Source organism: Pundamilia nyererei, unplaced genomic scaffold (genome assembly GCF_000239375.1).
Source record: "Pundamilia nyererei isolate P.nyererei 1_Seehausen unplaced genomic scaffold, PunNye1.0 scaffold00059, whole genome shotgun sequence".
Lineage (NCBI taxonomy): Eukaryota > Metazoa > Chordata > Actinopteri > Cichliformes > Cichlidae > Pundamilia > Pundamilia nyererei.
Window position 1 is genome coordinate 3,022,458 of NW_005187460.1, and position 26,634 is coordinate 3,049,091.

The window sequence follows — 26,634 nt, forward strand, 5'->3', positions numbered from 1 at the left end:
GCGGTAGGGCTTTATTGCACACTACTGCATGGGTGATGAAGGGGAAACTGGATACTCCTTTAAAAAGCCCTTTGCTATACTTTCCTCCACTTCTCCTGACAAAAATTAAGTCTGCCATCAGCGTCACGGCCTCTTATAAAAGAACCTCAAACCTGTTTTTAAAGGCAGAGCGGCGGTCCAAGAGGATTTACGCAAATGACTCGCGTTCACTTGAAACTTAGCGCTTATTGTTACGGTAGCTGAAGCACTGGAACGGACTAAATCCAAAAAGTCAATTTCCATATATGTCAGTCTTTCTTAAAGTGTACCGAGTCCAACTTAAACCACTGAGGGGACACCAAGGTTAAACATAACGTGCTATCTGATATTCTGGGAGGCCAAAGTTGACAAGAGACCTCTGTGTTCACCATCCTCTCAAAGATGAAACATACACACTTAAGTCTATACAGTGATGGCCAGCATAGTGTAGAACCCAGATGTCCATCTCCCCACTGATTTCTCAAGGAAGTTACTGAGCCAATGCAAGTGTGACTGCTTGCGCACGGCCAATAGTGTTTGACAGCAATGAGAGCACTCGGCAGCCACAACAGAGGAAGAAACACAATCCTTAACAGAGGTGAGTCACACTGGTGGGAGCAAAACAGTCTAAGAGACTGAGCAGAAATGCTGAAACAATATCAGAAAATGTGAGCTTATGATACCAAAACACACAAGAAACAAAAAACAAAAGTACACATGCCACTGCGCTTTCATGCCTTCAGAAATTCATGAGAACATCAAATATAAAGAAGTAGCTGGGATATAAACATAACTGCCAAGAGTTAGAAAAGAAGATTGAGATTGAGTCTCATTTGTCTTATTTTTAAGCATCTTGGAGGTTAGCTGTGGCAGTTCTTAGTTGAGCCTTCACCGCCTGACAATGCAGCTTTATTCACTCCGAAAGACCAACTTTTTAAAAGCATCACTGGTTTTGTGACAGACGGCCAATTGAATCGTAATATATACAAAAGCGAGCTTGCTCCATTTAAGGGAGGAAAAAAGAAATCCACCACAATGAAGCAGGTTATTGCACATCCACTTCTGGCAATTTCAGGGGGAATCAGGTCAGGATATTTACCAAAGTTGTCCTTTTTCACATGAAGCAAAAAGCAGAAATATTTCGCACAACTAGAAAAAGCTCTGTGTGGTTTAGAAGAAGGAGTTACCTGAATTGAGCGTGCAGACGGCAACATACAAGACAGCCACTGCAAAATTATATAGATTTTGGGCAAACTTGCGTATATATAGAAACATAACCAGAATACAACCATTGAGCTGAGTCAAGTCTATTGCAAACAGGCACGTCACAGACTGACTCAGATAAATTGCAATGTATTGGCAATCTGTCTGCTTTTATAGGTTAGAGAGCAGTTACTTGCAAACCTTTGCCAATCTGTCTGAGAGTGATTGCAACCAGTCTGGAGATTGGTTGCCTCCCATCACGTGACCTGTGCAATAATCTTGTGATCAAAAGTAGTGACCCACAGATTAAAGGTGTTGCGTATTCAGCCTCTGGGCAACAACAGCAACTTTTTTTTAATGATACAATCCCCAAGCAACCACCAATTTCTTCTAGTTGGAGATTGTCACACTATTTTTACTCTAGTGTGACTGAGTCATAAAGCACATGACAAACGAGGGGCCTGGTGAGAGCTCAACGGCGTCAACTCCACAGAGCCAGCCCGAGGTGGTGTATCTGAAAATCCTTACTGGTGACAGAACTCATCAATACTACACTCTATATACTTTCTTTGTGTGCACAAAGATAAAACCTGAAAAAAGGCATAAAGTCTTTATACTTAAGAAATTGTTAACAGCCAATTCTTAGTATGTGTAATAAGTAATGAATCGATTATTGATTTTTCTTCAATTAACTGCTGGACTCAACCACAGTACAAATGTAGCTTTGCAGCTTTGGGTTTTAAATTAAGAATATTTTAAATGAGCCGGAGCTGATGGTACGCGGAGGAAAACAGACTAAAAACCCAATCTGCAAGGGCCCCACGTGTCTTCTGCAGAACTCCATCAAACATTGCAGAGATCCAAGCCTCTTCATCACACCCCACTGCTGCTCCCTGACGTCCTGCAGGGCCCTCAGGTTCTCCACCATCACACAGGCAGCGTACAAACGCTAACTGCCAGCCTGCCTGCCGGAGCCTCCTCAGACTTGACATCAAAAGCCATGACCTATCAATTTCCCCAGAGCCATTTCTCTATAGCCACCCATCACACAGGTGAACCAGGCGAGCCCCTTCCAAAAGGGTTAAAATACAAACAGGGAAGATTTAGCTTAATAACAGGTGGGCACAATTAAGCCGTAATTTGTTCCTGTGTTTTTTTTAAGGCCACTTCTCAGTGTGTGGGCTGCAGGGAAGAAGACAGCAGCTGCAAAACTACTCCCACCATCCAAATCGCAAATCCTGAACACAGCAGGAAGCTGCGGGCGCCGTCCTGCAGCAGCCAGATGAATGGCTCTACAATCTTAAAACCCACCTCGCTGTGTGCGCCTGTTGTTGCCTCAGTTGAGCGCCAGCGTGCCGCAACCCCACAGACCACACGCTACAACACACACTCACGTACTCCCTTGCCAAGTTTAAATGGCTGGTTTCACAGTGTGTAAATAGAGAGGATCTGCAGCCAAAATCATGAGGTACGCTGCAAAGCCAAAGTCTATCTCTAATGCTCTGATTATTACCACATGGGCATCACTTGATTGAAAGCGCGGTAAAACAGCTCATTGACTAACAAAAACCTGCAGAGCGAAAGCAGGGAAAGCGGAGATGATGCAGGTGTACATTTGACAGCCTGACAAAGTCGGTCGTGCAAAATGGGAATGTTTGACAGCGAGCTACAGTGTGTCAGTGCGGTCAGGCAGGCTTCACTGTAGCAGAGCTTTGTGGCCCTCTTGTTGGCCCATTGTCCATTGAGGGGAGTACTGCGGCAGTAGGCATTGTACTGCTGAATGTCATGTGTGTCAGCTGGATTACGATACACCCGTTCTCGCTAAGCCTTTTACAGCATGTCCAAGCGGGCAATGACGAATCTCCACATACTCCAATTTTAAAAATAAAAAGTAAAAAAATAAAAAAGTGCACACAATCTCACCACAATGCATTAAATAGCTGAGCATTTCACTCAAAACAAAAACTCAGAACCTTATCATGGTGCATAGGCTCCCAGAAAAAGTAAGAAAATATCTGGAAAGGATGCAAGCATGGCTAAAAGCATGTGCTAAGAGGTTTTAGCAGAGCAAAGAGAATATGTCAACATAAGGGGAAGAAAAAATGGGGAAAAAAATGAAAAGTGAGTCCCCATCAAGAGGGCGACCTGGTTTAATAGATAATCACAGAGAGGCTGAGACCACCTGCTGTTAAGTGAGTTAATAATGACAGAAAAGAAGAACTTTCTGCTGAGAGAAACTCCACTGACACGCCGGAGAATTGATTCAGAAAGAATATCCAGTCCGCCGCCACTCTCCCTCGTCGTCTTTCACTGGCGACGTTCCACACTTCTCTGGCCACTCTCCAAGTTTGTCCTGGCACTTCATCCAGCCCGTCCACACGCTCTTTCTCACACACAAACACACATACACTGCTCCTGTCTTGCTCTCTCATTCCCTTTCAGACATCTCACCATCGTCGCTACTACGACTGCTTCTCGCTCTCTTTGTGGTCACACGTGCTTTCCCTCCTCGCGCATTTCTCGGTCATTACACCCGCCACTTTCCAGTCTTCCCTCCTGCTTAACTTGTGGCCTGGCAAAGTCTCTGCGTGTGTGTCACTTTGTGAGGAGCGTTAGTCGCACAGTGGACCTCGTTGACTAACTTGCTGCTGCTCATTCTCTACTTAGCAAACTGTTGATGTTTTTACTCCCTGTGTCCAGCCATCTATCCATCTTCACAGCAAAAAGTGCCATAAGGGGAAAAGGAGACATTAAATTTGTGAGGCTGCTGACAGCTACCTCTGTTTGGTGTCACAGCACCATATGTCTGTCTGTGTGGCTATGCTGACGTCTCCCAACGCTGGAGGCCCGGCTGCCTCAACCCAGCACAATGGCTGCTTTATACCCAGGTGCCATGCATGCGTGCGTGCATGCATTCGTGCATGCAGTACGCAAGCAATTAGTCACATCCTGCAGTTCCATAAGCGGTGAGCCAGTGGGACTGAATACCACCGACCTGAAACAACAAGAATGAGCATTTTAACCTGGAGGGGTCTTGGCCAATTTAAAGTGTTATTTTGTACAGTGTATGATTAACAGGGGGTGGTCCCTCTGGAATCTGATTGGCCTTCTCTGCCTGAGTCAGCCGGTGACAGGTATCATGGATTAACCCCAGGTTACCAGAACCCTAAATTAAACAACCAGGAAGATAGAAACTACAGTGTGTAGCTGCTTTGTGTTGCTTTAAGTGTATCTTATATGCAGGAAGGGTGGAGGAGCCTTTACATGACTCTGTTAATGGCTCCAGGCCACTTAGAGTTACCTTGCAAGTATTTATTTACATAGTTTCATTGCACAGTAATAAAGTAAGAACGAAAAGAGCTTGCAATACTGTAAACGCGTTTCTACTCAACTCCCTGTGCCAACTCCCAAATAACCCTGCCAAAGTCTGCCCTGCCATTCAAAAGTTTCTAAACCCACCCGTGTGCTGAACGATGAGCAGGCTCCTGTTGGAGAGATGCATCCGTGCCAACAAATTCTTGCAACAGCCTCAGTCAATAAACGACTCGGTGGCCATGCATGGCTGACCATGACAGGACCTGTTGGGCCACAGTGGCACCAGCCCACAGCTGACAAAGGCACAGGAAAAACACAATACTCACAGCATCTCATACCGACACTGATGCGCTGACTCTCATCTACGCTTCGAGCCCTATAATCTGTTTGAGTGTCGATCATCACCCTCCTCAGTGTAGACATTAAACTGCTCTTGAAAGCAGCAACATTAGTGAGGGGCTTTCTGCACATTTAGAAGCCAACTTCTTGTTAGTGTCACAAAATACTGTTTGTGGCATGTCTTTGGTGTCAAACCAACTCTGTTTAGAGTCCTAGATTACTGAAATTGAGGGCAAATAGGTCCAAATGTATTATTATTATAGCATTGGTATTGTTATTGTTGTTATTATCATCATCAAACTGAGGAGGCAGAGGCGCATGTCTTCTGATTAGGGAAATGGCAACAAATCACGGGAACGAAACGACTCAATGAATCATACCTTGGTTGTCCTCGTCCATGACTGCAGCCAATAAACGAAGATCTCCCCCCAAAAAATCGATCGCAGAAACTTCCGCCGTGCGAGCCCACGTCTAATTTACGGCAAACGCGCGTCCTATTTTCTAGGACGCATTTGGCATACAGGTTGTCTCATGGGCAGGGTTTTCTTTTAGGAAATGTTGTTGCCATTCACGCCTCTCCGAATCCCCCCGGGCCTCCGTCAGTCCGCCGGTCACTGAGCGGTGTGTCCGTGATGCAGCGGCGGCGGCAGCTGCTCGTCTTTTAGCCCACACCGCCGGCCGAGCGTGTTATCGCTATCCCTCCAAATACGCCTTCACTCCAGTAGTATCAGGAGAGCCTTTCACACGGCTGGGTCAAGTTGGTCGGCTGGCGAATGCAAGCACCGGAAGTACTGTTATTTTGACTTCAAAATAAACGAATCATGCTCGAGCACAGGTGAGACACGGGGTAAATTGAAGAGTGAGTTTTATTTTTGGAACTCACAACCGGAAGTACTTCTCGTATAATTGCGCAGACGGAAAGATCCAAGGTGTTAATCGCATCCCGGCTGTGCTGCGAGTCAGCATTCATCGCCGAGCAGCACTCACGTGACTACAGAGCGCACCGGTTACCAGATAGACAGACACTTTTTTTTTAAATTAAGTTATGCGGAAAATATGCGGATCATCTGGAAAAAATGGGAATTCGCGGTGCTTCTTTTGTTGTTTTCATTTTAGGCATAAAATTATTGCTGGAAATTTACTGGTACTACAGTTTTAAGTTACTTTTATTCCACGATTATAACCTGGGTTTGTAGTAAATATTATTCTGCACAGAGGAAAATGGGAAATAGCTGTAGCATGTATGTAAGCATACATGGAAATACAGTATACAAGGCAAACACATACAAGCAGACAAACAGTTTGTATAGTTCTAATGAGCTTGGAAGTTCATGTTTGGTATGACCACCTTTATTTTCCAATACTGCCTGAAACCTCTTAGGCTGTTTAGACACTCTCCAGGTGAAATGCTGCCCCAAACCATAACAGAGTCTCCACTGTGTTTTACACTCACTGTTCCCCCTCTCCCCTGACCTCCTCTGTACACATTGACAATGATTTGAACCTAAAAGTCATCAATCCATAAGACATACCTCAGTCTTTTCCCCTTGTTTCCCTTCCTGGACTGAAAATTACATCTAAAAGATCTTCAGGAAGCGCTCAAGAACAGAAGAAAATCTGTCTCGCTGGAAGCAAAATATTTAAAATATTTACATTTAATTTAAATATTTAGTGTATTTTTAAATACTATTTACACATTGGGAAAAAATCTTAATACTTTATTGTATTTTCTTAATTTTATGTAATTGCATTTACTTTAAATTGTGACCAAGATTGAAACTATTCCATGATCTATTTTTTTAATCATCCAATGGCAGTGAAATGAAAATGAGTAAAAAAGCAGCCCATGTCCAAGGAACTACTTTTTAAAAATTCCAAAAAAGGGGTGGTAAAAAGTGTTGATCCAATCATTACACAGACAGAAAATCGTCAACCAATAATAGAAAAGCTCATGGAGAGTGCTGCTGTGTGCCGGAAATGCCCACCTTTCCAATGTGCCCAAAATTGGGATTCATCTATCTATCCAGTGAGCTCTGTGGCCTCACAAAACACTTAGAGACAGCAGTTTGTTCTCTCTGAGCAGTTCAGATCATTTTCACTTTTGGATGAGAGCATAAGAAAGAAGAGCCATCAGGTTAGGAAACAGGGGGGTGAAGAATACAGAAAGAGATATATTGGCAGACTCTGTTTCTACGACACACGTGGTTTCAATTATAGCATTCCTGCCTCCACAGAGAAGGAGGAGGTCCCGCTTCCTGTGTGCATTGCTCCAGTGGTCAAGCACGAACAGATGTTTTAATGTATTCATTCATTTGTTTATTCATAGGTGTCTCTTTTAGACAAATGTTTCCGTCTCGGTGATCTGTCCTAAACAAAGTGCCATTTTCCAGCCATAACACAGTCAATTTTCCTAATGCTGCTTCATGTCGCCGTGAGGCTAAAGGCCCAAATTCCCTCCTGTTTCATATGGAATGAGGCTCAGTTTGACTAATAATCATTACCACAAATGCATACAAAACATCATCATTGTTGTGACTCTGCAGCTCTGTGTCTTTGCTCGTCTTTTTCACTCTAATGGTGCTTTTCCATCTTCCAACAAAGTAATGGTTAAAAAGTCCTGAGCGGACATTGAGAAACTCAAAAAAGAGTCCTTTTCTGCTCATCAGCAGGGCCAGCAGATTACACAACCCGCTGAAGGCCTTCAATCCAGCAAAGTCCAGTTTAGTGCAGTGAGATGTGGGGTAGACAGGACTTTTGGGCACATGCATCCAGACAGTGTTTGTTTTCTCTGCACTCTGACACAAAGTGTTTTAATGACCTAACCATGTGTTTTAAAGCTTAACTCCTGGACATGTGTGCCAGTTTCAGCTTTTGCAGTAGAAAAAAAAGTGAAAAACTTTCTTTGGATTGGATTTTTTTTTTTTTTTTGGAACATTTTTGTCTGGTGGTGATTGAGAAATAGCAAACAGGAAATAGGGAATGTTTAGTAAGGGGGAATCTGGGTGAAGCCCCTCCAATGATCAAACCAGAAAGAGTCTTTGTTATTCAGCTCCAATTGCTATGAAGTTTTTGCATATGTGGTAGACTGATGTGAAATAGCATGCACAAAACAAACACACACACACACATACATGCACAAAAAGGCTCTGATTTGAATATTCTCTGCGCTACAACTGGAAAATGGGTCATATACATAATGTTGGTGATAGCTTAGGGAATATGGTTTGACAAATATAGTTTTACTGTCCATTTATGCCATCACTGGACCCGTCAAGCAGAGCATCCTCATTGAAAGTCAGAGTAGTTGCATTAAAAGCATTTAGATTCTTGAGTCTGTCTCTCTGGCACACAAACTCCTTCAGTACGCTCTAGTCTACATAAATGTCAGGCTAATGTGTTTATGAGTCATTAGAGGAAACGCGGTGTGTCCCAGATAGCTTCAGTAAAGAGCCAACTGAACACCCAGACTCAGGATGTATTTACTTGTTTTATTCAATAATAAAATAAAAGCCATAAAGTATCCCCCCCCCCCCCAAAGAAAACAAAAAACATGATGCCTTGAAGTGAGCATGTGTGGAGTTGTGTCTCGTGCTGCAAAGGGTGCATGCCCCCAGGGAGGACCACGTCTGGTAGATTAGGCCAACCATCATGGGAAACGTCTGTGGTACTCCTGACTGACTTCACGTGACCTGATTGAGCAGTCAGACCACTTTATATGCTCCAGTCACCACGGCGATGCCTAGAAGGCATTCACGTCCTCCCTTAAAAACTCCTGACCCCGCCGTATGTAATTACATAAATAAGCAACCCCCTTCACATCCCTAACCTTGCTCAGTCTCCATCTCCCCAAAACTCCAATCCTTCACAGTGCAATCAAGTGGAATCACTTTACACGGCAAACCCAACCCCCTGAAATGTCTGGATCCATCATTTCACCCACCATTTCCAGGGATTTCACTTCCCTTCTGTGAGTAATCTGAGTAATATTTTGATATATGGGAGTTGCGCTACCCTTTAGTCCATACCCAAATATTTCTGCAACCACCACGAGCCCTGCCATCAAATATCCATCCATCCATTTTCTTCCACCTATCCATTTCAGGGTCACGGGGGCACTGGAACCTGTCCCTGCTATAAAAGGACATGAGGTGGGGTAGACCCTGGATAGGTTAACATCTCTCTCAGGGCTGACACAGAGAGACAGATGACCATTTTCTAATTTCTATGGTCAATTTAGCTTCATCTAGCATTGCATGTTTTGAGACAGTGGGAGGAACCCCGGGAGAACCAACCCAGAAGCAAGGAGAAGATATAAACTGCACACAAAAAGACCCCAGCTGGACGGTGGATTAGACTCTGCTGCCGTTTGTAAAACACAGAGGTGGGTCTTGTTTGATGTTGCATTTAAGCCAGTGGTGTTGGGGACCTTGTCAAAAATGTTGGAAATATGAACACAGAAAAGTACCATCGGCCTTTAACTCACAGTGGAAAACTATCAGTCATGGATTGGCCTCCCCAGTACTTGAACCTTAACATTACAGGAGCATTTTGGGATCATCTTGACGGAGAATCCAGAACACATAGAAGAGATTTACATCTCCTTAATAAAGAATCCTGAAGAACTGCATGTTTCCACATATGCTTACATGTTTCAATAAATCACTGAACTCATTTTTCATGTTTCAAGCACATAAAGAAAACAAGAGAAACATTTAGAAACTTTTAGAAAGTACAATAGCTTGGGGGTGTTAAAGGGGAGCCTAACACGGCAGTGCCTTAGATCTACATTCTTTTGATTGGTCAGCAGGGAGCCTGTGGTCCAACCAACCTGTGGTTGGAAAAAGATTTCTGGTCCTAAATGAGAAAACGTTCCCTTGTTCTAACCTTCATAAAACACTTTTCTGATGCGTTTATGGACACGGTTAGAAACATTATGTATATTTTAGATTTTTTTTTTTGGTCATTCTAAGTGATAAAAAGGATCTACACTAATTAGCTAGTGATTAGTGATTGACTGGTCATACAGTTGTACAGTGAAGTCCATCCATTACTTATCACACCTGCTTTCAATACGTGAAGAAATGATGTGTCACAGTGGTGAAACGCTCATCTCCAGGCTTCGTAATTGGACTTTAGAGCAATATGGGATGTCACGGTAGTAATACCCATTTTCTATTCTGTCTGTAGTTAAAAGTCCAAATTTAGAGCAGAAAAAAACATGTTTACTACCTAAAAAAAATGTTGATCTCTAGTTTCTAATTTAGGTAATCCCCCCCCGCCCTCATGTGAATTTCATCTGATTTAGTCTTATGAAATTTAAAACTTGCATTATTAGTGGCATTATTCTTGTTGTTACTGCTATTGTCTGACAAATAGCATAGCTTGCTGTATAGGTAAATGTATTAACAGACTTACTGAGGAGTACTTTGGCGCCAAAGAAAAACTATTACAGGTCACCAGAGAACTTTAATCTATACATCTAAAAACCACAAACCAGGCGAGAAATTTGGGTGTAGTGATGGATGCAGACCTAAACTTAGAAAAACACATTAAGACAATAACAAAATCAGCTTACTATCACCTCAAGAATATTTCAAGGATAAAAGATCTGATGTCTCAACAGGACCTGGAAAAACTAGTCCATGCATTCATCTTTAGTAGGCTTGATTACTGTAACAGCATCTTTACAGGTCTACCTAAAAAATCAGTCAGACAACTACAGCTCATTCAGAACTCTGCTGCTCGAGTCCTCACTAAGACCAAAAAAGTGGACCACATCAGTCCAGCTCTGAGGTCCTTACACTGGCTGCCTGTCCGTCAGAGGAAAGACTTTAAAGTTCTGATGCTGGTCTATAAAGCTCTGAATGGTTTAGGACCAAAATACATCAGTGACCTCCTGACCCAGTATGAACCTTCCAGATCCCTCAGGTCATCTGGATCCTGTTTTGTTTTTTTTATCAGTTCCCAGAGTCAGAACCAGACACGGAGAAGCTGCATTCAGCTTTTATGCTCCTTATATCTGGAACAAACTCCCAGAAAGCCTCAGATCAGCTGAAACACTCAGTTTATTTAAATCCAGGTTGAAGACTCACCTGTTCTCAGCTGCATTTGAATAAAGCACCAAATCCACACTTTTAAGCTTAAATTTCAAAACTTACATTTAACTACTGATTTTATCTACTGTTCTGATTTTATCTGTTTTGATTTTATATACTGTTGTTTGTTTGTTTGTTAATTAGTTAGTTAGTTTATTTGCTTGTTTTAATCAATTTTAAATCATGCTTTTTATTTGTTCTTGTTTCTAATGTCTCTGTAAAGCACTTTGAATCACCTTGTTGTTGAATTGTGCTATACAAATAAACTTGCCTTGCCTTACTATGTGTTCTGGTATCTAGTATCAGTGAGTGACAGTGAATATTTTATTCGTATCCTTATTTTGATGGATTTTGTCCTTATGGGAGGTTATTATTCTACTGATGAATGGAAGTTCCTGATCCATCTTCCTCTGTGTGTTTATATCCAAAATGCTGGACCAAACTTAAACCTGGGGGATATGACGGGGGTTTGCATGTCCTTCCTGTTGTGTAGGGTGACGAGGTTGACCGTGGTGTGATGTGGCGTGTGTGACAGAGGTCACAGGAAGCAGAGGGCAGCAGGATTTCCTCCTTTCATGCTCTTTGGTTTAATATCCAGCCCTGCATCTCGGCCACTTCTTTCCTGCCACCATCTGATTGAAGGGCAAAGTTGAGTTGATATTCTGGATCCAAGGACACATATGAGTAGAGTCTTTATTTGGGCTCACAAAGACGACAGTGTGTTTCAGAGAACTTGAACATAAAGCTGTAAGTGAGTCCCTACATCTAAAGCAAAAATCCTCCAAGACCTGTTGCAGTTAAATACCCAGTGGCAAAGGTTACTTCACTTAAGAGTTTAGCAATGAGTGTATCGTTCAAAACACACTGAAGAAAGCCCAGCTCTTCTGTTAATCAAGAAACAATTTCAGTGATTATAAATAAGAGATTATTGATGCAGGATACAGCACACAAGCCTGTTGAAGAGTGCAACATCAAAGACAAAAGGATCACAGATAAAAGCATGACGATCCCAGCAAGGATTCACAGCTAAACTGTGATCCTTTAATACCACTATGAAAATAAGCTTTTGAGTCCAATACAGCTGACAGTTTACCCCAAAAATATTACAGTGTCCTTCTATTAAACAAAATGATGCAAATCATTGGTAAAATCTGCATTTTTTTTGTCACATTCCTGCATGAACCTGTTTTTTCCCTAACAATAAAAACAAAACAAAGAAATTATATAAATTGACAGCTTTTTGAGGCTCTGCACAACATGAAACTGTCCTATTTCAATAAATGAATGCAAAAGAAAAAAAAACTGATGCAGAAAAATGTCACAATCACACCTGCCAAAAATAGGCATGCATTTGAACACTAGTTTGCTTGCATTACCTGCTTCAGTCCTGCGATGTGACTACAGCAAATGCACCACCCAACATCATCCGCTGCTTCCCCCTGCACCTCTCCTCCCCCCTTCATTCAATTTTCAGGTCAGCTCGGAGCTCATCTCAGCACTTGATCTCATCTTTTTTAACGCTTTGCATATGTCTCCCCTCCCTGGTCAACAGCGTTTAAAATTGTAAAAGAAACTCAGAAATAACCAGGAAGAGGATATTTCACACAGTAATGCTCTCCGGTGCCAAAATACTAAGCATAAATCACAATTTAGTGTTTAATGCATCTCAGGTAAAATCATGTGGATTATTGTTTGACTACACATGGAGGTGTGCATTAATGCGTGTCATGTAAAATATTCACAGCTCTCAGCCAAGCTATTGGAAAGTCCATCACATGTTAAGCAAAGTAAGAATTGTGACACTGTGAGTCACGCTGTAGACTCGGTTTGGAAAGTGCAGGTCTGTCAGCAGCTGAGACTTAACATTTAGTTGCTACAGTTTGGGTCCCATTTCCTGTTTGGTTGCAAAACACAAAGTTTGGCAATCAGCACAAACAGTTTGACACATAAACAGTTTGGTCTTTCAAATGAGGTGTATCAGAGCTATGAGCTAGAGGTTCAAATATGTAGTGTGGGTAGTTGCACTGGGATTGGTTCTTTATACAGGGGATTTTCATAAGGACAAAACAAAGTAGATTTGTTGAGCACAGGAAATTGTGGAGGGTTTTTAGGACTTATAGTATGTGACTTCCAAACAGACTGTTTACAAGTAACTGACTGACCAACAACACCAAGCAAAAGACTTGGAACAGCTATCTTCTGTGTACTGAAACAAATTCCACCAGGAATAAAGATACGCTTGACAGCAAAACTGTGAAACACTTCTTTTACGCTGTTATTTTAGTTGCTGACAGTAGCTTCTTACCTGCCGCCCACCCACAAGAGGAGTATCAATCTTCTCATTTAGCTTGTGGAAAGACAATTACAAAATACTCTCACCGACCACTTTATTAGGTACAGTTGAACTGTTTGTTGACACAAATATCTACTCTGCAGCAACTCAATGCATTTAGGCATGTAGGCATGAATGAGATGATCTGCTGAAGCTCAAACTGGGCATCAGAATGGAAAAGAAAGTTGATCTAAGTGACTTTGAATGTGGTGTGGTTGTTGGTGCCAGATGGGCTGCTGATCTACTGGGATTTTCCACACAACCATCACCTTTTTAGAGTTTATAGAGAATGGTCTGAAAAAGGGAAAATATCAGTGAGCAGCAGTGAAAACGTGTTGTTGATGCCTGAGGTCAGAAGATAACAGTTAGACTGCTTTGAGCTGAAAGGAAGGCAACCACACATCAAAACCAAGGTATGCAGAAGAGCATCTCAGCTACAGCAGCAGAAGACCACACCAGGTGCTACTCCTGTCAGCTAAGAACAGAATAATTAGGCTACAGTTCACACAAGATCATTAGAATTGGACAACAGAAGATTGGAATAAACTTGCCCGGTCTGGTGAGTCTTGATTTATGCTGCAACTTTTAGATATAGAGTCAGAATTTGGCATAAAGAACATGAAACCATGGATCTATCCCTATATGGCGACAGTGTACCCATTTTCTGATAGTTAATACCAGCTACAAGCTCGGCTAATCTCAAACTTTATTTCTTGAACATAATATGAGGTCACTGTACTCAGATGACCTCCACAGTACCCAGATCTCAATCCAGTAGAGGATCTTTGGGATGTGGTGGAAGAGAAGACTCACATCATGGATGTGAAGGCCAGAAATCTGCAGCAACTGTGTGATGCTAGCATTTCAAGATGGAGCGAAATCTGTGTGGAAGGTTTCCAGAACATGCAGTATTAGTACGGTGTAACTGATAAAGTGATAATGGATATTTCCTAAAATTAAAGCCTTCCTCCCTGAAGAAAGAAAAAAGTGAGAATGAAATGAACACACCTTCTGACTGAAACAAACAAACATACAATTAAAGACAACATAGTGCTCAGTAATGTGCATCTCAAGGTGGGTTATGAGGTCAAACACAACAGTCTGGCAAGTCTTGGAGAAGAAGATTTAGGAGGTTCGGGATATTTTGTTTAATAGTGTTTGTGCAGAATAATAGATTCTGCTGATTAATTGAGCAAAAAGGACAACAGAAAAAATGATCTTGACTTGGACATAGAGACTCCAATCTTACAAAATCATAGTTAAACCAAGGTTGAAGTAACCTCAGTTCTGAATTCAAGTAAAGAAATCTCAAGTTTCCACACCAATAAATTCTTAAAATTAATGAGTAAGTGTAAAGATGTGCGCTGTGCATTAAAATACTGCATTGCAGCTGTAATTGAACCTCTGCCATTTGCAGTGTTATCACTCTTTAACATTCAGTCAAACAACACATGCGAGCTGCTGCACATGCCAAGGGCTAAAACTCTGTAATCCTTACACCACTACCCCCTCTTTTTTAAGGGTACAAATGGTAAAATCAGGGTAAAGATAACCCGACTTATCCACCATCTATAGATCTCTCCCTCTCTCTGCCAGTTCTCTATGATAACCCTATTAAAATATTTCCTCTGGCAAATCCCTGAAAAATAAATCCTCTTTTTTTTTTTTAAGAAAAGGGGGGCAGGAGGGATGGTTTGTCTGTCACATGGAGAAATACAGTTGCCTTGGCAACCCCTTATGGTTTTACACTGCAGCCTGGCATTGCAGAGCGACTGGCTAGGATAAGTTTACTGGGAACATTTTGCGCTGAAGGAGGGTGTCAGCAGTTTGGAAACTGACTTGAAGGAAGTGCACACTGAAGGGACGTGTCAAATGGATCTGGTGGCTAAGATTGATCCAATGCAAAGACCCACTCCCACTTCAAAAACAGACATTAGTCACACAGGATTTTTAAAATTGATTTAGATCAGAGAACGAGGGAACGGATACATCGTACAAGGGAAACTAAACATTTCCTTCACAGGTGCACTAAATCTGAATAACAGATTTTTATAAAAGATCACAGTGTGGGACTAAATAATCGTGAGCTATATTTATAGTTTTATTAGCCTGTGTCAGCTTCAGAGAGATTGACAGCTCTCGGTGACTGTTTCCAACAGATAGGAAAGGAATTCAGTAAGCTGCTTCCCCCCTGTGGACAGTGGGCACCACAACACAACACAATCATCACACTTACCCAGCAGAGGAAGCAGGTGTCAAGTATCCAAACAGGCTGGTGGCTTCAGGTATGAAATTCAAGGAGCCTTTCAACTTCTTGCATGGATTTACGGTGAGATTAAAATGCTATAAAGAGAACAGTTATTAAGCCTTAAACCTTCTTTACTTTCTTGCCCACATGAAAAGCAAACAGCTGTCTGATCACAGCTTTTTATGATGCTTTACAGCAGGGGTGTCAGATTAATTTGATATCTTCTTTATTTCCTCTTACGTGGGCTGAACCAGTAAATACATGGTGTATAAACTATAAACCAGTCACCTCCAACTGAACCTTTATGTTCAGTGCAAAGAAGTTTAACTTTAAAAACTGTCCAGTTCCTTTAAAATTCACATTTTGACCATCCAGTTAAAGTGGCCGTGAACAGACGATCAAATGTTCCACGTGATAAGCTTGGGCTTACATTCTTAGAAATAAAGGAATTTGTTCTAAAAACAGAAACTATCAGTGAATTTACAGCAACTTTTCTCTTTATTACTGTGTAAAAAATTGTACTATAGAATTAATTATTGATACTGTTATTCATCTGAAAACTAACAATTAAAAAAACAATTTTCTTTCTTACTTACCTTTGATATATGATGGATCATCAGTTTACTAATAAAGGACACTTTATCAGTTACACTTTTCTGGTTCTGTCTGGTCTATGTTGACATGATAGCGTCATCGGCTGCTGTAGATTTGTCGGCTACACATCCACGATGACACTCAATCTTCATCATTTTCAACTCCATTCATTGTCATTGTTTCAAATTCATTTTGATCATCAAAACACTTTTTCCTTCATTGTATTTTAAGATTTTCATGTTCTTTTTTAAAATTGTCCACGTAACCAGAAACATAGCAACAGAAAATAAGTGGTTTTGCCAAACATGTCGCTGTTTCTATGTGGTTCAAGAACATGCTATAGAAGATGATCTGTTTCTAAAGGACAGTTTAATAAACCCAAACGAGACAACTGTTACTTTTTACTCACAGAAATGGCTCAGAGTCGTGGTGTAATTCGTTTATTTCTCACAGAGTTCATTCATTCTCAGCATTTGCTCTGTAACTTCAAACCCCACTCACACACATTTCACAGAAATAAAAACTTAAAACAGTAATAAATAATTTTGAATGTAACACCTTTCACTAGCATCGATTTGCTGATCCCACAGGTAAGCAGAAACACAATAGAAACGGTGACCACCTGAGCATGAGAGTGAGAACCATTACTGCACTTACTGACTTCTCCTACAACAAACCTGCTGATATCTGATGTATATCCAGTTAAACCCAGCCACAAATGATTAGTCCAGATCATAGAGGACAAACGAAACATTGTGCGTCATGCAGGGAAAAGAACCTCTTCAAATAAAAAGGAGATGTTTACTTTATACCTCACACTGAATGTCTATACATGTACGATGCTTGACAAATTCATTAGATGGCCTAAAACCCAATTTTTTTAGAAATTTTTAAGAAATTGTTTAAAACTAAAAAAAATTGTTATTTGTAAGGCAAATAACAAACTGAAACTACTAAATAGTCCTTATTCACCAATAATAACCAAACAAACAGAAAAACGTAATAATTTGTACGGCCTCCGTTGGCCTTGCATTGTTACTGGCATTGTTTTTATGTACGTTTCCACAGTCTCCTTTGTTACCGAGCTCCAAATAGTTTCCAGCTGTTCCCAGAGACTTGCTGTGGATGAAACTTTTGTGCAATCTATCTTCAAATCCACCAAATCCCAAATTTGTTCAATAGGATTCAAGTCTGGACTCTGATTTGTCCAGTCCATCAGTTCCAGTACTCCAGATTCCTTCTCCTTGGTCAAATACTCTCTGCACAGCTATGAAGTATGTTTGGGGTCACTGTGTTGTTGGTATATGAACTCACGACCAATCAGTTTCAGTCCAGAAGGGATTCCATGATCCACCAAGATGTTGTGGTAGATCTTTATGTTCACAATACTGTCAATTTTCACGAATTTGCCCACGCCGTTTCCAGAAATGGAACCCTAAACCATAATGGAACCTCCACCGTGCTCTACTGTGGGTGCAGTGCATCAAGCATCAAAACCTTCTCCAGATTTTCGGTGATTATTCTGACCAAAGACTTCAAACTCAGACTCATCCGTCCAAAGTACCTTATTCCAGACATCTACAGTCCAGTGTTTGCGCTCCCTGGGTAATCTGAGACGTTTCTGGATGTTTGTGGGCCTCAATAACTGCTTCTTAGCAGCGACTCTCCCCTTTAAGCCCTGTTCATTCAGTTGTCTGCTTATGGTCATTCTGGAGACCTTTTCAGACTCTGCTCTAGAAGCATTTAGCTCTACTTGAAGATCAGCAGTGGTCTTCCTTCTGTCACTGGTACTTAAAATCTTGAGGTGCCGGACATCTGCGTCAGTCAGCTTTTGTTTTCTGCCTCTTCCTTGGCGCATTCTGTAAGTACCGGTCCCTGCAACTGACTCCAAAGCGTACTTGACCACGCTGTGAGAACATTTTATGTCTTGTCCTATTTGTCTGAAAGACCATCCGGCATCATGAAGTACTTTAATGCGGACTCTGTCCTTTTCGGTGAGTTCTCGATCTTTGACCATTTTGAGTCTTCAAACCGAATTCATGTTTTTACACCCAGATTTGAACCGCACACTGGACTTAACGACTCAAACTGAATATTCTGTTTAGTAATGCAAGTAAATAACTGTAATTTGGCACCTTCTATTAAATAAAAATGCTTTGATGTTTTTTCTTTGATGAAACAGAAAACCTGAAGGGCATAAATTTGAAAATTCATGGATAACAATAATTATGTTTTAGCATTAAAATATAATTTTAATTATAGAACGTGCACATACTGGCGGATTAACCATTACAGAAACATAAAAAAGGATTTGGGTGATTACTAATACTGTTAATTTAGGTCAGCTGTACATGTAAGACATAAAGAGAAACTATAAGCTTTCACAGCAACAATCATTCATGCTACAGTCCTCGATATCAGAGAGAAAAGGCGGGGGAAATATCTTCATGCACCTGACGAGCTTCTCCTGAATCGGTGACTGCTGGGCTCTTTCCCCGCTCCATCTGCTCCATCTATCGCCGCTCACCCTGTCTCATATCTGCAGATATCACCGCTTCCCTTCACCTGCAAAGGCGCCGGGCCGTGTAACTGGCGGCAAAAACGAACAGCCACGTTATTGTGTTGGACTGAAGTGTCTTGAAGTGTCTTCTTTCTTCACATCGCTGTGTGTGGTCAGCCGGTGTTTTCTGATGGCTGGAACGTGGCAGTGCACACTATCCATTGTTAAGTGTTAATGCAGCCATTGAAGACTCAGTGGATTTCGATGTGAACCTATAAAGATATGAGAACTCTGTTAGGTAGTGCTAAATAAATAAGAAAAAGAGAAGTAGGATAGGATTTTTGACCAACTTAGATATTTGGGGATTTTTTTTTAAATAGGCTTCCCTAACATTTCCAAAATTTGTCTTGAGTAGTTACTTATATACTTGTTTATGCTCTGCCTGACTCTACTCATATCAGCAGGTTCTTGCTCCAAACACCGTGTTGCTGACAGTGAAGTTGCAGAGTGCCCTCTGGTGGACAAACAATGCAAAGTGTGTTTATCCAATCTCTTCTTAGTATTTTCATCTTCATTTATTATTTTGATATCTACTTTTGAACTGCAATTATATGAAAAATAAAGTTTTCACAGGACTTTATCCCCTTCAGTGAGAAACTAGGTCACCCTTATCGCTTCCACAGGATATAAGTGTGTAAGTAGCAGCTAGGAGCTGACGATCAGCTGCCCTTGATTAACTGATCATCAGCAAGTTTGACCACGGCATGAAAGCACAGCTTAGATTTGCCAAAGACTTCTGAAACAATGTTGTTTGGACAGACGAAACCAAAGTAAAAACCAACCACAGGATATTAGCACAAACACCTCACACCTGCTGTCAAGCAAGGTGGTGGAGGGATGATGATTTGGGCTTGTTTTGCAGCCACAGGACGTGGATGCCTTTAAGTTATTGAGTCGGTTATGAACTCCTCTCTATAAATCTTCTTGAGTCAAATGTGACAGCTGTAGCTTGGCCAAAATTGGGTCACGCAACAGGACCCAAAAAGGGCAGCAAATTAGAAGCAATATTTTAAATCTGGAGACAGATGAAACCTCAAGTCCCCGACCAGGATATCTGTTGCCTGCTTCAGATATATCAGCTCCTGGTCAGCCAAGATGTGTGTATCTTGGAAATAATTTAAAATAAATAAAATAAGGAACAAATAAATATTTTTTTTTACAGTTTCTCAATGTATCGCTAACAAAAGGCAGTTGTTTTGTTTGCATAATATTAACACATTTGGCAGAGTTGCCCAAAAATAATCAACATAATCCATTAAAGCCATTAATAAGCTAATAGATCTTCATTGAAAGCTTAAGGCACTAAAAATGGAAGCCAATAAAATGCTGGTAATAATAAATCGGCACCTCCTTAATTGAGAAAAGTGAGCATTAAAGACAAGATAAAGGGAGAATTTTCCTTGTATTAAGCAGCTTTAGTTTTAAGTACCTGTAACCCTTAAGCTTTAAATGTAGTTAAAATTGATCGTTTATCCGTCCATTAAGGATAAATCTTTTACAACGTGTCGCTCATTCAGGCAAAAGCAAAGGCAGTAATGAATCCAACATGAGGGGCCTTTGCAATCAGCAGCTGTCTCTGTGCCGTTTAGAGGGTTGATGACCGATTACAGCGGCTGAATGATTACCTGTAATCTCACATTAAACATCATAGAGGCGACGAGGTAGACATAGGGGAATCTGATTCGCAGCCGCCATGCGAGATCAAAAAATATCAACAAAGTCCTCGTCAAGCCTTTCGAAAATATTCCGTACGTCCGACCAGCAGAGCCCGAAAACCGGAGCACCAAATATGACAGACCCGCCATACAGCCCAGTCCGTTGGCTGGTTTCCAGGGTTAGTTTGTCATCTGGTAAGGCGAAGCGATGGCAAAGGTGTCACACTTCATATTTATATCACTCGTCGACACCGAGCCCCATTTTTGTCCTTTTTTTTACATCGATTGTGTTGGAAAATCTGCTCCACCCCGATAGCTGTTTACCGGGGACTCATTACGGTGTGACACACGGAAGTAAGAGTCAATAAAGGGCAACTGGAACCCCGAGGCTAAACTCTCAGGTATATGGTTCTTCATTTTTTTTAAAAACAAAAAAACAAATCACAGCTGAAGTACACATAAAGTGTCATAACTTCATATTCATATTTATCCAGACAGTAGGTAAAAAAAAAATACAAGACAACACACAAATGCTGTAGTTACAATGGTTTGTTTTACATTAATAGATTAATATACACAAAGTTTAAATATATAAGATTAAAATTGATTGCAAGTGTGGAAATTATATTTTAGGTCTAGTTTTTATTTATGTGAAATTAAGTGAAATGGTCGGACAAAATCATTTAGTTTTTAATTATTTGTATTTGTCCAAAGGCAATAGGTATAGTGCTGATGAGGAAGGAAACCTGACTTCGAAAAGAAACGTCCTTCATCTGAAGAATAATAATACATATATTACTAAGTAAAAATTGAAGTAAAACAAGCAAACAAAAGTGACAAGTGTATGTGAGAAACAAGCCAAATAAATAAACAAATGTGCCACAATCTGAAGCAAGGGTTGGCATTTGTATACTGCCTTTTTTTCATTAGTCTAGCACTCAGAGCACTTTCTTGTTGTGGCTCAAAAATGAGAGTTCCACACTAAATTGATCAGGGCCCAGGTTAACAATGTCTGCCTCCATAGATATCGACCAACAGGGTACAAATGGAAATGATCCTACTGCTGACCAAAGACAAAGGAAGAAGACAGACAAGAGGTATTTTTGGAGCCAGTGAGAGAGAAGAAAATGTGGAGGTGAGAATGGGGAGTGTAAAAGTTCCTGCTCTAATAACAAAACTCTTAGTGAATTACAAACAAAAGCAAAAACAAAGAAGCAATTTATGTTTACTGAGAGATCAGTGGGTCTTGTCTACTACATCCAAATACGATTTTGTCATGATAAAAAAAAAAGTTGGGGTAATCACGACATAAGAATGATCTTTAGGGTATGGACAGATGTCTGGTATGCTTTGTACCACAGAAAAACATGAAGCTGGAGCAGAGAAACCTTTCAAATCCTCTTTTAAAGCTTAGCCTGAAAGACACAATTGAGGGCAAAAATTCCAAACGCCATAGTCCATAGAAATTACAGGGATCGTGTAGCTGACGTCAGTTCCTCGTTTAGTGTCATTCCATAAATAGTCCCTCCACTTTTTTTGTATTATTTGTTTTCCCACACTAAATTAAACAATAAACTTTAAATCTGTTATATTATAATACATTTCATTCAATCCTCTGAAATTCGGCTACTTCCGGTTGATTTTTAGGACGAAAGTCTGTGTGGGCGTATGGACCAGTGCACCGGATGTGCCATCTACTGGTGGTGTTGTAGACTAATTTTTTTTTTTTTTTTTTTTAACTCAGGGGTGGTGGCCGCTGTTTTGCTTCATAGCTTCCAGATCAGCCTACGAAAGCATGGGAATGTAGGAAGGGAAATTCACGAGTAAACTCGCCGTAAACTGCTCGATAAAGTTAGTGTAAGTCCCCCCTAAGTTGTTTCGCGTCCCAGGAGCTCGGTTGTAGCAGCACAGGTCGGTGGAGAAAGACGCTCGTTGGGACTTTCCACCAGCGAGCAATCCCGGACAAAGGAAAAGAGACTCTAGCTAACGTTAGCTGGCTCCCGGGCTAACTTAGCATTCCTCTAGCCGCGGCGCAATGCAGGCCATAAAGTGTGTTGTGGTCGGAGACGGGTAAGTTCACCAAACCCAGCCGGGTATTAGTTTATATTAAAAACCTGTTTATTTTTCTTTACCTTTTAAAAATGTAATTGTAGCTAAAAGGCTGTCATCCGAGTAGCTGACGTTAAAACCCTTTGCAACAAATTTCCGAGCGGGTAAAGTTAGCTGCTAATCTTTTACTACCTGTTAATTTTGCCGACATGGGTACTCGCATTTGACTATTATATTTTTATCTATTTATTTAGACTGTAGTTTTCATACATTAGGGTTGGTGTTATGAGTAAGTATTGGTAATACAGGCTGGCCAGTGTGCAAGTGGTTGACTAATCTTTCACTCTTAGGTGAGTCAGACATCACAGGGCAGGTCGTACATCCACAGCTTAAATTCAAGTTTCGCTGTTATTACTTAGGAATTTAGCTTTTGTGCGTGTCTGTGTGTCCATCATCTCGCTGCTGTATTCCAGCAAGTCACTGTTAAAGCTACAAACACAGCGCTTTTTCAGCTTCCCAAAATTTAAGGGCTTCCTCAGCAGCAGGGGATTAACACACAAGCTAAGACAGTGACATTAAGATGTGCTAACAATATGTGGGAGGTAAATGCACTCATAACCGCTTGCTCTGGGTGTGGTAGATACTGCAGCAGCAAGACCCATTCAGAGCCCGTGGCTGTGTTGAATCTCTTTATTTTGCTTTGTGTAAGGGGAACTGTGCAGTAGACATGAGGGTAGCATGCTGAAGGGAACCAAGAAAGTTTCATATTTGGCAAATGTGCCTCTACCACTGCTCTCATGTGCTTTATCTTGCAAAAAGAAGAACTTAGAAAATCACACAATTCCGTTTTCCCAGAGTATTACACCAGGGATTTTTTTTGTTGTAAGCAGTGCCGTTTACTGATCTTAACACCATTTGTAGAAATGAAATTGTAATGATTGTTGCTTATGTCAGTATTTGTAAGATCTGAGCCCAGTCACACTTTTTTTTTTTGCCTTCTCTCAATAAATGCTAATCCAACATCTTCTCTCCTACAGAGCTGTGGGTAAGACCTGTCTGCTCATCAGCTACACCACCAATGCCTTTCCTGGAGAGTACATCCCCACAGTGTGAGTATCTGAGACTGCAGCGCAGTGAGTATTTATTTATTTATGTGAGAGTAACAGTCAGTAATTGGTCTCCACCCTCCTTACACAATCAATGCATGAGCAAGCATGGCATCTTGTTTTTTAAATATAGTCTTGCAGAGGAGGTTACAATCACAGCATTTAACTGTAACTACACCAGGAATACATGTTACAGGAAGTCAAGAAGAATCCCTGCACCTAATCTGATCCTAGACCAGCTGTGGAAAGTGTTGATCTTTATCGACCTTAACTGTGGCACGAACTGGCTCTGCAGGCAGTTGACAAACAGGCTTTTGGTTCAGCCAGACTTTAAAAATGAGCAGTTGTTTTTAAGAGAGAGCAGAAATTGCAAAAGGGCACGATTAATCAGGGGATAGGTTGATTACCGCGTATTTCTTGTCCTTTTTTTTTCTTTTTTCTTCTTCTTAGTAGTTATATTTCAACAATTTATATTAAGCCTGAAGGGCTTGGCTCATTTGCACTTCATCACTTCTGTCAGGTTCGACAACTACTCCGCCAATGTTATGGTGGATGGGAAGCCGGTGAACCTGGGTCTTTGGGATACAGCAGGACAAGAAGACTACGACAGACTCCGCCCACTTTCCTACCCACAGACGGTACAACAACCACAACAAAAACATAATCAGACAGTGTTGTGCTACAGTTCGTGTATTATCCTCCATGCATAAACCAGAGTCTGATTTCTGAGAATGAATGAGGAAGTTAAAAGGAAAAAAAAAAAAAACAGAAAGAAACACGCACACCTTTGCGAACACAGGATTCCCCTCCACCCCTTCCAGTATTCTTAACAGGAAGTGATTGTTACAGGCTCTGATTGCTTTGTTTTCCGTGTCTTACCAGGATGTGTTTCTTATCTGCTTTTCGCTTGTGAGTCCTGCCTCGTTTGAAAACGTCCGTGCCAAGGTGAGTAATTGCTGTATGTCAGAACGAGTGAAGGCTGGAAAGGTGTCAGCTTATTTATGTTTCATCTGTCCAGTTTGTGCTCTTGTAGTCTCTAAGTTTGCTTATTTTTTGCCTGTGCTGCACAAGCCACTGTAGATAGAAAATTAATCAGTAAATTTAAATGAAAAAATGAAGGAAAAAATCTGGAAAGTAGAGATGAAATGAAGAGTTTCAGCTTAATAAAACTTTGTTCATTGTGAAACTTTTGTCCTTGCTTGGCATTATACCCTTCAAGGACATAATTGGTTATTTTTAACTCATTTAACTCATTTTGAACTGCTGGGGGGGAAAAAAGACACAATCCCCCATGTCTAGCAGTTATTTCATTTTGACACACTGTATTAACATGGACCCAAAACCACACAACAAACATAAAGTGGAGTAGGAAAAAGTTTGATTTGTTTTTGTTATTTTGCTGTGAAATCCACAAACAACACATTTCTAAAACTACAAACATACAAATTTAGCAAACAACAGCGTAACATATCACACATAAAATGCCACACAAATTATTCGTACCGCCCCCAAAAATAGTTCCTGTTCACCACAAGACAGAGGGGCACATCACAGGCATGACACTTGGAGAGTGTATCACTCCTCCTGTTGTTCAGCTGGAGATGGGGCTGAGTGATATTAGGAAAATCTAATGTCACAATACATACAATCCACTGTATTGTCACATACATGATGTATGTGACAATACAGTGGAACCCCGACTTACAAAATTAATTCGTTCCTGAGGGTCTTTCGTAAACCGAAAATTTTGGTAAGTTGAAGCACCCATTGCGGGTTTTGAGTGAGGCGATGCTGAACGATAGGCTATAGGCTAATTGCTAACTAGAACAACAATACGTCGTTCAAGTGGAACAGCGAAGCGCAAGTACAGAAGCCAAGGGGTTGTCACATGATTCGGAAGGCATTGTAGGCTCAGCCAATCAGAGCCAGCGGATTTCGTTACTCGGGCGTTTTGCTGTAACACGGACAGACATATTGCCGTTCAGTGCCTTCGTAACTTGAATTTTGTGAAACGGGGTATTCGTAAGTCGGGGTTCCACTGTATGTTTAAATAACCTTCAGAAACAGATGTTATTTTCAACCGTATAATGCCTAAAATTGCACAAGTATGCTCATTCAAAGCAACAATTCAATATTTTGTTTTCTTTTAATGCAAAAAAATCTGAATGAATTGAAATGTTTTATTTTAATGTTTTGGTTTTTTGTTGTTTTTTTTGTAAACATCAGTTGCACAGACTTTTTTCATAAATGACAATATTGCGACAGTAAGTCTTTTTGTCATCAACACTCGGCTTTTACAAACGAAAGATCATAGCTACAAAAAAGCAATAGTTAAGAAAAAATAAAACAATTAAAATTAAATAGGTGCTGTTTTGTGCTCGTAACGTATAGAAATTGTAAAATAAAAAATGTAGTCACCTCAAATTACAGAACAAATAGTGACTATGAAAACGACTGACCAAGAACAGTCGCAGGTATCACAGCTGGTTTATTTAACACTTTCTTTGGTGTGTGGAGAGATGCTGACATGCCGAATTTAAAACATTTTTAGTTTTGCAGTGGATGATTTGGAATAAATTCTTGGTCCTGTTACCTTTCATGGCAATAGTTTTACAGCATGTTTTGCAAATAACTGCATTTTGTTCGACATCCTCCTTGTGAAATCCAAACCCTCGCTCGTCTGAAACTTCTGCTGTCACCATATTGTTCCCTATCTGGTAGTATATGAAGTGCAGTGTGCCTGGTAGAAATGTTTCCTGTTGGAAGAGGGGGAATTAATGATACATTCACAGCATGTGGGAGAATAAAAACTGACACTGAATTACATGCAGACAGCTTAATTTTGCCACGGCAATCTATACTCGATGGTTACGATAAAGCAATTTTAACCATTGTATGAGGAAAAACTTTCGATACATCCACCCCTTGGTGGAGTTAGCGTTTACATTGCAATGTGCCTTTGGTGGCTTTTTAGCTAGCATCTGTGACATTTAGCAGTTGTTTCTGATGCACAAAACAAGAAAAGGGTGTAGACTACACAGCAACTTTCAACTCCAAATGGAAATATTTCACAAACAGCTCAAATTTGCCCACTTCTTAGTGCCACGTGTTGTCTTTTAT

General features: G+C 40.8%; 3 protein-coding genes across 3 annotated transcripts in view; 1 reads left to right on the forward strand and 2 right to left on the reverse strand.

Annotated features, from left to right (window-relative positions):
- Nucleotides 1-5,645, reverse strand: part of cyth3b (cytohesin 3b) — a 41,850-nt gene extending 36,205 nt beyond the window's left edge. The window contains exon 1 of the mRNA XM_005734654.1: nucleotides 5,256-5,645. Within this exon, the coding sequence (XP_005734711.1) occupies nucleotides 5,256-5,274 (19 nt within the window). The 5' untranslated portion in view covers nucleotides 5,275-5,645. The remainder of the gene's footprint in view (nucleotides 1-5,255) is intronic.
- Nucleotides 5,646-18,353: 12,708 nt separating this feature from the next.
- On the reverse strand, nucleotides 18,354-20,748 carry smim10l3 (small integral membrane protein 10 like 3). Its single transcript, XM_005734655.1, has 2 exons — nucleotides 20,330-20,748; nucleotides 18,354-18,916 (listed from the first exon to the last, which is right to left on the reverse strand). The coding sequence occupies exons 1-2, from the start codon at nucleotides 20,507-20,509 to the stop codon at nucleotides 18,896-18,898; spliced, it is 201 nt and encodes a 66-aa protein (XP_005734712.1). The 5' UTR covers nucleotides 20,510-20,748; the 3' UTR covers nucleotides 18,354-18,895.
- Nucleotides 20,749-22,078: 1,330 nt separating this feature from the next.
- Nucleotides 22,079-26,634, forward strand: part of LOC102210638 (ras-related C3 botulinum toxin substrate 1-like) — a 9,521-nt gene continuing 4,965 nt past the window's right edge. Inside the window, exons 1-4 of the mRNA XM_005734656.1 lie at nucleotides 22,079-22,429; nucleotides 23,446-23,517; nucleotides 24,035-24,152; nucleotides 24,397-24,459. Of these exons, the coding sequence (XP_005734713.1) occupies nucleotides 22,395-22,429; nucleotides 23,446-23,517; nucleotides 24,035-24,152; nucleotides 24,397-24,459 (288 nt within the window). The 5' untranslated portion in view covers nucleotides 22,079-22,394. The remainder of the gene's footprint in view (nucleotides 22,430-23,445; nucleotides 23,518-24,034; nucleotides 24,153-24,396; nucleotides 24,460-26,634) is intronic.